At 38.1% G+C, this 12,729-nt stretch overlaps 1 protein-coding gene across 3 annotated transcripts in view; it reads left to right on the forward strand.

Moving 5' to 3' along the window:
• The first annotated feature begins 7,447 nt into the window (after window positions 1-7,447).
• The window catches only part of LOC134352014 (transmembrane channel-like protein 7), a 59,311-nt gene continuing 54,029 nt past the window's right edge, over window positions 7,448-12,729 (forward strand). Inside the window, exon 1 of one of the 3 annotated variants that reach the window (XM_063059055.1) lies at window positions 7,448-7,562. In XM_063059055.1, the coding sequence (XP_062915125.1) occupies window positions 7,514-7,562 (49 nt within the window). In that variant the 5' untranslated portion in view covers window positions 7,448-7,513. Of the gene's footprint in view, window positions 7,563-11,172; window positions 11,376-12,729 lie in introns of those variants that run through there. The other 2 variants (XM_063059056.1, XM_063059054.1) reach the window with 2 other exon arrangements.

The raw sequence follows: 12,729 nt of genomic DNA on the forward strand, positions 1-12,729 counted from the left end.
AAATATATTTACTGAGGTAGCCTCCACGCTTTATTGGGCAGTGAATTCCACAGATTCACCATCATCATCATCACCATCAGGTGCCATGCCCATTTTGAGCTTTGACCGCCATGGCCCACACACTCCTGTTTCGGGTCAAGTGGATCAATTCATTTCCAGTTCTCTGGCTGCTGTCTCCATCATCATTTGTCTTTGCCTTCCTCTTGCTTTCTTCCCTTCAATCTTTCCCATAATTACCATGCATTCTAACTCCTCTTTCCTAATCACATGTCAAATGAAGTTACAATGCCTTTTCATGATCTGATACATTATTTCTTTTTTTGTGTTTGCTCTGTTCATGACATCCTCGTTAGATATTCGTTTCGTCCATGATATTCTTTGCATCCTCCTCAAAAACCACATCTCTGCTGCTTCAATTCGTTTCCTCGTGTTACTAGATATTGTCCAACATTCTGAGCCATATAACATAACTGGATAAACGTAACATTTCAGTACTCTGAGGCGGGTTGTCATACCTAGTTTAGTATTGGTCAGTATACTCTTCATTCTTGTAAAGGTGTCTTTTGCCATCCCTATTCTTCTTTTGATGTCCAAGTTGCACCTGTCATCTCATGTCACCCAGCTTCCTAAGTAGCAAAAGTTCTGTACTTGTTTTATGTCTTCCCCATTTATTCTCAGCCTGCAGATAGGATTCTCCTTCTTTTTGGATATGACCATACATTCTGTCTTTTTGCAATTGATAGATAGACCCATTTTTGCACTTTCTTCAACAACTATCAATTAAGTTTTATACTTCCTGCATACTTGCAATTAACACAGCGTCATCCGCATATCTGAAATTATTGATGTTTTCACTGCCAACTTTGATTCCCAAGATGTCTCTTATTTTTTGTAATATTGTTTCACTGTACACATTAAATAAATCAGGGGAGAAAACACACTCTTGTCCAATGCCTCTCTAGATTTTCATAAACTGACTCACTTCTCCATCTATTCTTACAGCGATAGTTTGTTCCCAGTACAGATTAGTCTTTCGAATTTAGATCTAGAGTTTCCTGTAATATTCAAATAACTTATTATGCTTCACTTTATCAAATTCTTTTGTGTAGTCGATAAAACAAACAAGTCTTTTTGTACTCAAATAGCTCATTCTGATAGTATCCTTAACATCAATATTGCGTTTCTTGTACCTTTGTCTTTCACAAAACCACATTGTTCTTTATGTATTTCAGCTTGTACCTTGCTTTTCGCTCTTGTCATCAAAATTCTTAGAAGTATCTTGGTGATATGACTCATTAAACTTATGGTCCTATGTAATTCACATTCTGTTGCTCCAGGTTTCTTAGGAAGAGTGACGAATACTGATTTTTAAATCTCTTCTGGTATTATTAGAGATTTAGGCCAGTTAGAAGAGTGGGCTGAAAGATGGCAGATGGAGTTTAATGCTGAAAAATGTGAGGTGCTACATTTTGGTAGGACTAATCAAAATAGGATATACATGGTAAATGGTAGGGCATTGAAGAATACTGTAGAACAGAGAGATCTAGGAATAATGGTGCATAGTTCCCTGAAGGTGGAATCTCATGTGGATAAGGTGGTGAAGAAAGCTTTTGGTATGCCGGCCTTTATTAATCAGAGCATTAAGTATAGGAGTTGGGCTCTAATGTTGAAATTGTATAAGGCATTGGTAAGGCGAAATTGGGAGTATTGTGTACAGTTCTGGTCACCGAATTTTAGGAAAGATGTCAATAAAATTGAGAGAGTACAGAGGAGGTTTACTAAAATGCAAACAACAGGAATTCTGCAGATGCTGGAAATTCAAGCAACACACATCAAAGCTGCTGGTGAACACAGCAGGCCAGGCAGCATCTCTAGGAGGAGGTACAGTCGACGTTTCAGGCCGAGACCCTTCGAAGGGTCTCGGCCTGAAATGTCGACTGTATCTCCTCCTAGAGATGCTGCCTGGCCTGCTGTGTTCACCAGCAACTTTGATGTGTGTTGCTAGGTTTACTAAAATGTTGCCTGGGTTTCATCTCCTAAGTTACAGAGAAAGGCAGAACAAGTTAGGTCTTTATTCTTTGGAGCATAGAAGGTTGAGGGGGGACTTGATAGAGGTGTTTAAAATTATGAGGGGGATTGATAGAGTTGACATGGATAGGCTTTTTCCATTGAGAATGGGGGAGATTCAAACAAGAAGACATGAGTTGAGAGTTAAAGGGCAAAAGTTTAGGGGTAACATGAGGGGGAACTTCTTTACTCAGAGAGAGGTAGCTGTGTGGAATGAGTTTCCAGCAGAAGTGGTTGAGGCAGGTTCGATGTTGTCGTTTCAAGTTAAATTGGATAGATATATGGACAGGAAAGGAATGGGCTGAGTGCAGGTTGGTGGGACTAGGTGAGAGTAACAGTTCCACATGGACTAGAAGGGCCAAGATGGCCTGTTTCTGTGCTGTAATTGTTATATGGTTATTATTCCCCACTCTCTGGGAAAAGCAGTTCCTCCTCATCTCCATCCTAAATCTTCTCCCTGAACTTTGAGGCTATGTCCCCTAGTTCTAGTCTCACTTACCAATGGAACAACTTTCCTGTCTTTATCTTAACTATCCCTTTCATAATCTTATATGTTTCCATTAGATCTCCTCTCAATCTTCTGAATTCCAGTGAGTACAATCCCAGCCGACGCAATCCCTCCTCCTAGTCTAACCCCCTCATCTCTGGAATCAATCTGGTGAACCTCCTCTGCACAGCCTCCAAGGCTAGTATATCCTTCCTCAAGTAAGGAGACCAGAACTACACATAATACTCCACCTGTGGCCTCACCAGTACCCTGTAGAGTTGCAGAATAACCTCCCCGCTCTTAAATTCAATCCCCCTAGCAATGAAGGCCAACATCCCATTTGTCTTCTTGACAGCCTGCTGCACCTGTAAACCAACCGTTGTGATTCATGTACAAACACTTCCAACTCCCTCTGCACATCAGCATGCTGCAATTTTTTACCATTTAAATAATAATCTGCTTTTATTTTTCCATCCAAAATGGATGACCTCGCATTTACCAACATTGTACTCCATCTGCCAGACCCTTGCCCACTCATTTAACCTATATCATCTTTCTGCAGACTCTCCATAGCTTCTGCACAATTTATTTTTCTACTCAATTTAGTATCATCAGCAAACTTAGATACACTACACTCGGTCACCTTTTCCAGATTGTTGATGTATATTGTGAACAGTAGCGGGTCCAGCACTGACCCCTGTGGTACACCACTCACCACTAATTGCCAACCAGAGAAACTCCCATGTATCCCAACTCTCTGCTTTCTATGAGTTAACCAATCCTCTATCCATGCTAATACATCAGCCCCAACTCTATGTATCCTTATCTTATGGATAAGTCTTTTATGTGGCACCTTATTGAATGCCTTCTGGAAATCCAAGTAAGTAATGTCTATCTGTTCCCCTCTATCCACAGTGCTCATTACATCCTCAAAGAATTCCAGTAAGTTTGTCAAACAGGACCTGCCTTTGCTCAATCCATGCTGTGTCAGCCTGATGGATCCATTTCTTTGCAGATGCCTCACTATTTCTTTCTTAATGAAAGCTTTAAGCATTTTCCCAACTACAGATGTTAAACTAACTGGTCTACAGTTACCTGTCTTTTGCCTACATCAATGCTTAATCTGAGAAGTACAGTCAAGACAGTAGGGACAAGATGCCTGTGTTTCAAACCAATCAGTTAAGTAACTACTGGATCAGGAGGATGAAATAATATTAATCTGGTGTATGTTCCTGCAGAACAAGCCTCCACTGTTGATCCAGTCTGCTCATAAACTGGCCAACTCATCTCCACAGCCTTTCAGGCAGCACACTCACCTAGGGGCCATGACTGAACAATTGGCCACCAGATCTCTCTTTCAGTTGACTGGGGTCAGCATTTTGAAGCCAGCCCATCTCAAACTCATTGTAAGTCATCAAATACATCTGTGTGGATTCAAATTCAAAGGAAGTACCACTGAGAGGCAGTGAGTTCTTGTCCAGAAAGGTGGCAGAGCAGAAGATGACACCACTGGTTTATGCAATGCCATTAATGGAGATCAGGCCTTCTTTGGGAATACTTAGGTATAATCTGGTACAGGCACTGTATAGACCTGTAAACCAACAAACATTTCAATTTAAAGTAACAGGTAAAAGTAATATGTACAAAATTAAACCATACATTTGATATCTTTATTTGTTAAGCTATTACTTAGAATATGTGTGCCTGGTTGAAAGGTGCTCTTGCATACATCTACAACACTCCTTAAATATATTTATAAGGAATATTTGGTTTTAATCTGCATAATTAATTCCATTTAGACATTTTATAAATTCTCAATTGACTTAAAATTGGCAACCTTTCACTTTGTTCCACTTTTATGATATGAAACTTTAAATTAACAATACAGAAAAAACTTTTTAACATTATTTAGAGGTTGTATGTTTAAACCTAGAAAAGACAGATGCTGTCTCTCTCCCTTGAACAATGCTTATTTTCTAAAGTAAATTTCATAATAGCTCAAAGTAGAGTTTACCTTGATGCTTCATTTTCCAGCTATTTTTGTAATTTTGTTGGCTGACATTCCTGCTTTCATTGCAAGGTTTTGTGGCTGATAATTCAAAATTGACTGTTTCCAAAATAAGATTATGTGCACCACTGTGGAATAAAATTAAGCCTGAGGACTAAGAGTTGACAGAATCATGGAGACAGCAAGACAGAAAGTAGAATGGGTCAGTCTCACCAGTATTAACTAACACTGGATCTTGTGGTTAATGAGGAACTGTTGATATGTTGCCTGGAAGGCATCACGACTAACAGTTTGTTTCCATGGTTAATGAACCCTAGGTCTAATTTTGTGTAAGGTACAGGTGCATCCGGAAACTTGCTGATACCTAACAGGGCTGAACAGAACTTGCAACCTTTGCAAACTGCTGAACTGCACGTACTCTAGTGTATAAAAGACCATGCTTACGCTTGCTTAGACAGAACTGTAGATCTTCTAATGAGCAGCTCTCCGTGATCACATAATAAAGTAGTTAAACTGAATACCAGGTTCTGAGTCTTTATTAAAGTCTAGTTGACAACGGTAATTTTCTCTGACAATCACAAAGATTGTCAGAGATGACAAAGATCATAATATCTTATGCCATTCATGTACTTTTACATATAACCCATAATGAATTATATAAATAACAAAGAATACTTAATCAAACAATATGTTTACAATATTATTGAAATATTAAATACATGACAATTCAGCGAGAAAAAACTAAGAGATGTATAAATCTAAATGGTGTGTGGTTTAAAGGTGGTAGTCTTTCTTGGTACTGAAATATTTGTGCTGGGAAGTGCTGTTATTGAAGTTTTGTGCAGAACTTGTGCGCATCTTGTAGAAAATCTATAATACAATCATGAAGTATAAGAAGAGGACAAAATGGATGTTTACTGTAGGAGATAGATGGTCGTAATAGCTAACTATTCAGTCATGGATGTGACTGAGCTTTACAACCTTTTTTTTAGCATGACTTACAGATGATGGAAAAAGTATGGAGTAGCAGAGATTGAGACACTGCTTACAGAATTACCCAGCTTCTGTCCCACTCTGATAGTCATAGCATTGATGGTTCTGAGGGATTCCTTATCAGTAGTGTTTCCCTTCTAGTTGTTAAGTAGAGGAGATGGGTGATGTTGATGAGAAGATAGAGTGTTGTTGTGACAGAACTTGTGTGACTCAAAATTTTACCTTGCAATTATAAGCCCTTGCCTGAACACTGTCAGATCTTGCTGCATGTTGACAATAAAGATTGGACCAGATCTTTGGAGCCACCTCTCAGGGATCCCCACAGTAAATTTCATCTGTTAGATTCAACTTGTGAGAATTCTGAGGAACCAGAATTACATACTATCCATTATTCAGAAAACATCAGTACTCCTGATCTAATTGTGAAGGGAAGGTCTGTAATGAACCATGGGAAGGATTAGAACACTGAGTAGAAAAGTCACTGATGTAGCTGTTGAAAATATGAGTCCAGGACACTCGCCTGAGGAACTCCTCTGCATCATTGCACAGGATTTGAGATGACTGGGTACTATAGCCCTCTCCTTTTTGTTCTAGGCATGATTCAGTCAAAGCACAACTTTAGATATTACAAAGTAATTGAAAGGCAATGCAAACTATCATGCAAACTCTTAAGTACTGCACAATAGTTTCAGTGCAACATGTTACCCAAGATGTAGAAGAGCACAAATGACTAAACAAATAGATATGCTAATTGTAAAATGAATCCATCTTTCCAGAAAGACACTTTACATAACCTATATCACACAATTCTAAAACAAAATATGCAAGGAGAAGCAGCAGCTAATTTAATTGGCCCTTTTCAATCTCATCAATGCCTTTGGCTTCCTCAGTCAAATGGAGGAGGGACGGAACGTCGACTCAGACCATGAGAGGCCTGCGTTGGGCATTTTCATGCCTTACAAGGCGCAGATTGGAAGTCTGTGTGGGGCACCACTCCTTGCACAGACACTACAGCAATGTGTGATTAAGTGCCTTGCTCAGTCAAATGAGTGGAATATATTCCTCAAATTCCCTCACAAACCCTCATGGCTTGTTCAATTAGGCATATGAGAACCTTGCATTCTGCGACCCTATTCCAAGATCCTCCCCTAACATTACATTACAGTAGAGGCATGTTTCACTGACAAAAATGATTCACATTGTGGACCATATCTTGGGAGCTACCTCTCAATTCACCTTTTCCTCAGACAAGATAGCAGAGTTTTTGATCATCTGAGGGAAAGGATATCTATCATTGACCTGGTGAAAACTTATGGTCAATAGCATGGGAATAATCTCTGCTCTTCCACAAGCTTCTGAGGCCTGGGCTATTTCGAGAAGGTACCTCAAGGCACTGGAAAGGTACAACCAGTGACATGCCTGTAAAATCCATCAAATTCAATGAAAGGATCACCAGACCAATCCCAGTATGCACCCCCTAGTTGCATGTTGGCTAGTTCATGCAGGCTATATTGTTTGCATGTCCAACATCAAGCTGCTGAAACAGAAAATATACTCTTAAGCCCTACCTCAGGGAAAAAAAATCAGGTAAAAGATTTAAGCCTGTGGGTAAAACCTCCTTGAAGAAATATATGCATGTTGACACTTGAGAATTCCTCGCTCATGACCAGCCAGAGTTGAGAAGAAACATGTAGGATATACAAAGCCACCCACTCTGGGGCAGGGGTGGGGGAGTCCTGCACCTTCTGTCTGATTTCCACGTCAGTCTCACCAGCCACTACAGAACCCAAAAGAGAGAAAGTAAATCGCTCTCGGTTCTGGGAGGATAGCCCGCGGAGAGGGAACGCGGGGACTGAGCGACTGCAGTGCCGATCCTGTCCATCAGCGTCATCGAGTGGGCGAGGGTAACGGACAGACAGGAAGCGGCCGCACCTGGAGGAACGGGAGCTGGCTGAGCGATGGCAGGCATCATGTACGAGGAGAGTTCGCTGAATCCCAGTAACTCCGGTAAGAGTAGGGAGTTCGAAGCGATCGGTGTTAGTCCCCGTAGGTTACAGCACCGGAAGTTTCTCGATTACGTTGGCGAGAGATTGGGCCTGAAGCTGAGGCTCGGTCCGTGGGAGTGAATGGCATTCCGAGCACTGAAAAGTCTGTCTTCATTATACGAAAACAAACTTGTTTTTCCTGTGTGCTCTGTAGTTTCGGTTGAGGCTGGCCAACAAAGCTCAGTGCGTTTCTGAATTGAAATACTGTACATCACGCATGGGGATGTACCAAAGTTTTAACTTTAACCGTAATAATTTTGTTCTATTAAATATGACCTTTGCCGACATCAACAACATTGGGATTTGAGCAAGTAAGAGAATAAATCGCATCAGGCGATTTTCAGCTGTCACAGATTTTCAATTGCAATGTCGATTAGATAGAAGGAATTGATTAGATAATTTAATCACTTCCTGTGAATTTCTCTTGTACTACTTAGTGGCCAAAATGAAACAGAACCTATTTCATAAATACTGTGGCAAGCGAACTTCAGATTTACTCTAGAAACTCCATTGTGACCTCTGATGAAGTGTCTCTGACCTGAAATCTTAACTTTTCCCATGAATGTTTTCCTGACCCATTTACAGTATCTTCTACTGATTTTAGATTTTAGTCATAGTCATACTTTATTGATCCCAGGGGGAAATTGATTTTCGTTACAGTTGCACCATAAATAATAAATAGTAATAGAACCATAAATAGTTAAATAGTAATATGTAAATTATGCCAGGAAATAAGTCCAGGACCAGCCTATTGGCTCAAGGTGTCTGACCCTCCAAGGGAGGAGTTGTAAAGTTTGATGGCCACAGGCAGGAATGACTTCCTATGATGCTCTGTGCTGCATCTTGGAGGAATGAGTCTCTGGCTGAATGTGCTCCTGTGCCCACCCACAGTACATTATGTAGTGGGTGGGAGACATTGACCAAGATGGCATGCAACTTAGACAGCATCCTCTTTTCAGACACCACCGTGAGAGAGTCCAGTTCCATCCCCACAACATCACTGGCCTTACGAATGAGTTTGTTGATTCTGTTGGTGTCTGCTACCCTCAGCCTGCTGCCCCAGCACACAATAGCAAACATGATAGCATAATAATATTATAAATCATAGCCGATGCACCTTTCTGACATGGATTGAGGTTAATTATCGAATCTAAAATATATGTAGGAGGAAGCATTGGAAAGGAAGAAAGTATAGTACTTAGGAAATTTCTAACTTGTAAATATCTAAAAAAATGTATTCTTGATAAGTTATATTTATTAGATAATTGTTCAAAAGACATAAGGGAACCATCTAAAAATAAATCCAAAAACCGTAAAATACCCTTAGTCTTCCAAGTTTGAAAAGCGCGATCCGTAAAAGAGGGAGGAAAAATATGTTACCTAAAATAGGAATCGCTAACCCGAATTGATTAAGATCAAAAAATTTTCTGAATTGAAACCAAATGCGCAAAGCATATTTAACTATTGGGTTAGACACCTGCTTAAGGCGTTTCGATCAAAAGGGAGAGAGGAGCCTAAAATAGAGCCAAGTGTATAACCCTGAACAGATTGTAGTTCCAATGCTACCCATTTAGGAATAGATAGTATATCCTGATCAAGTAACCAAAATTTCATATGTCGAATATTAATAGCCCAATAATAGAATCTAAAGTTAGGTAATGCTAAACCTCCATCTCTCTTAGCTTTCTGTAAATGTATTTTACCCAGTCTCGGATTCTTATTCTGCCAAATAAATGAAGAAATTTTAGAGTCAACTTTATCAAAGAAAGATTTTGGAACAAAAATTGGTAATGCCTGAAACACATATAAAAATTTTGGCAAAAAAAACATCTTAACTGCATTAATACGACCAATCAAAGTTAAATATAAGGGAAACCATTTAGATGAAAGTTGAGTAATATGGTCTATTAATGGTAAAAAGTTAATCTTAAATAAATCTTTATATTTACAAGTAATTTTAATCCCAAGATAAGAAAAATAGTTATCAATCAATTTAAATGGAAATTTATAATATAAGGAAAGATGTTTATTAATCGGAAAGAGTTCACTCTTACTAAGATTTAATTTATAACCTGAAAAAAAACCAAATTGTGCTAATAACTCTAAAACAGCAGGAATGGATTTCTCAGGATTAGAAATATATAAAAGTAAATCATCAGCATAGAGTGATAATTTATGGGACTTTAATCCCCGAGTTATCCCAGTAATATTTGAAGATTTTCGAATGGCAATTGCAAGAGGTTCTAATGCAATATCAAATAATAGGGGACTAAGAGGACAGCCTTGTCGAGTACCTCGAAAGAGAGGGAAAAAAGGTGAGTTTAAAGAGTTAGTACGGACCGAGGCTACAGGGGAAATGATATAACAGTTTAATCCAGGATATAAATTTCAAGCTAAAATTAAACATTTCAAGCACCTTAAATAAATAAGGCCATTCTACTCTATCAAAAGCTTTCTCGGCGTCTAAAGAAATAACACACTCAGGAACATTTTGTGAGGGAGTATAAACGATATTTAACAATGTACGAATATTATAAAAAGAGTAACGACCTTTAATAAAACCCGTTTGGTCTTCCGAAATAATAGAAGGAAGTACTTTTTCTAGTCTATTTGCTAATAACTTAGAAAAAACTTTAGAATCAACATTTAATAAAGATATTGGTCTATAAGATGCACATTGAGCAGGGTCTTTATCCTTCTTTAGTATTAAAGAAATTGACGCTCTATTAAAAGATTCAGGAAGTTTACCAAGTTTCAGAGAAGCCTCAAAAACCCTACAGAGCCAAGGGATCAATAAAGAAGCAAAACATTTATAAAATTCAACGGTAAACCCATCCGGGCCAGGAGCTTTCCCCAAATTCATAGAAAAAATAACATTCTTAATCTCATCCATAGTAATGGAAGTATCTAATATAGAAGACATATCCTGTGAAATCTGAGGAAAGTCTAACTTATCTAAAAAATCATTCATATATTTAGAATCTCGAGGAGACTCTGATTGATATAAAGAAGAATAAAAATCACAAAAGGTTTGATTAATCCCCACATGATCCAGTATCAATCGATCATTTTGGTTATAAATCTGATTGATTTGAGATTTAACATAATTAGATTTCAATTGATTAGCCAGCAGCTTGCCAATTTTATCACTGTGAACATAAAATTCACTTCTTGTTTTCTTTAATTGGTTTACAATCGAGGACTAGAGTAGTAAACTGTGTTCCATTTGAAGTTCAATTCTTTGTTTGTATAACTCCTCAGAAGGAGCCATAACATATTTCTTATCAATCTCTTTAATCTTGTCCACAATTGCCATCTCCTCCTGCTTCTGTTTCTTCCTCAAAGCAGCAGAATACGAAATAATCTGACCACGAATATAGGCTTTAAAAGTGTCCCAAAGAGTGTTAACCAAAATATCCTCTGTATGATTAATTGTAAAAAAAAGCTCAATCTGTTCATTCATAAAGTTAACAAAGTCCGAGTCCTGAAGCAACAGCGAATTAAAACGCCATTGTCTATTATTTTGTATATTGGCCATAATTTTAATAGAAAGCTTAAGTGGAGCATGATCCGAAATGGTTATAGAATCATAATCACATTTAATCACTGAAGGAATAAGACGAGAATCAATAAAAAAAATAATCAATTCTTGAATAGGAATGATGAACATGTGAAAAGAAGGAAAAATCTTTTTCCTGAGGATGCAGAAAACGCCAAATGTCCGTCGACCCAGAATCAGAAAGGAAAAAGTTAATCAAAGTTGCAGATTTATTAGGTAAGGTCCGTAAAGGAGCCGAACGGTCCAAAGCTGGAGACAAACAGGTATTAAGATCTCTGCCCCAGATCAATGAAAACTCGTTCAAATTCGGAAACTGATTAAACAATGATTTATAAAATTCCGGACAGTCCATATTAGGAGCATAAACATTAACCAAAACTACTTTTTTATTAAATAGTAAACCACTAACCAATAAAAATCTACCATTCGGATCAGAAAAAATATCCTGTTGTATAAAAGTAACTGAGGAATCTATAAAAATAGAGACGCCTCGAATCTTAGCATTGGAGTTCGAATGAAATTGTTGACCCTTCCAGAATTTAAAAAAACGTAGTCTGTCCCCCCTCCGTACATGGGTCTCTTGTAAAAATAAAATTTGTGCTTTAAGTCTCCGGAACACTTTAAAAACTTTTTTCCTTTTAATAGGATGATTAAGACCGTTAGTATTCCAGGAGACAAAATTAATAATAGACTCCATAAATCCTAAAGTCAACCCACAGCGAGGAAGATTGACGATAGGCTCGACCCACGAACCCGGAGAGGAAACAGAACATACAAAAGATACTGGGAAAAAGGACGCAACTAGTACTTCAATAATGTATATAGCCCAAAGAAAAAAAAACTAAAACGTGAAGCCCCTCCCGCCACCCTCCGCCCCAAGACCCCAAGGCAAAATCTAAAGCAGACCCGCCCAAAAGAAGCAAGCGCTAAAACTACCCCCATGACTTCCGGTATACGCTCCCTAAAAAAAAGGTATAAATATGAAAAAGATCAGCTAATTGTAAAACAGTAAAAAAGTAAGAAAACAGGTAACTCAATTAAAATACACACACAACAGAACAAAAGCCAGAAAATATATATTAAAAAAAAACCACAATAAACCCCAAACCCATGAATAAACAAAACAACAGCAAGAAAAAATAAGATTATTAACATAAACTAGTTATAAAAAGCAAAACAAAATAAAATTTAAAAAAAACTACAAAATTTAAGGCCGCACAGGAAATACGTAAAATGACAAAAAGGAAGTAACCACCCAGAATCCCCTGGGAAAAGAAAGAAATGACGCAGTTAAAAAGAAAGTTTAGCAACCATATTAAGAAATCAAAAATAAACTTTTCTGCCCAAATAGGGCACGAAAAAGTTAAAACCAACCAATTCACAGCCTCCGATCAACGGAGATAATTAAAAAAAATAGTAATTAAGATGTTGAAGGTGAAAATTGATCCAGATAACTCTGGGCATCCGATGGAGAATCAAAAAAACGAAGGGCTCCATCTAACATGCGAAACTTAGGAAAGCTCCATTTGATAAGATTAGGGTAGATTGGGAACAGGAATTGGGGCTTACC

This window comes from Mobula hypostoma, chromosome 9, assembly GCF_963921235.1.
Source record: "Mobula hypostoma chromosome 9, sMobHyp1.1, whole genome shotgun sequence".
In the NCBI taxonomy this organism is placed as follows: Eukaryota; Metazoa; Chordata; class Chondrichthyes; order Myliobatiformes; family Myliobatidae; genus Mobula; species Mobula hypostoma.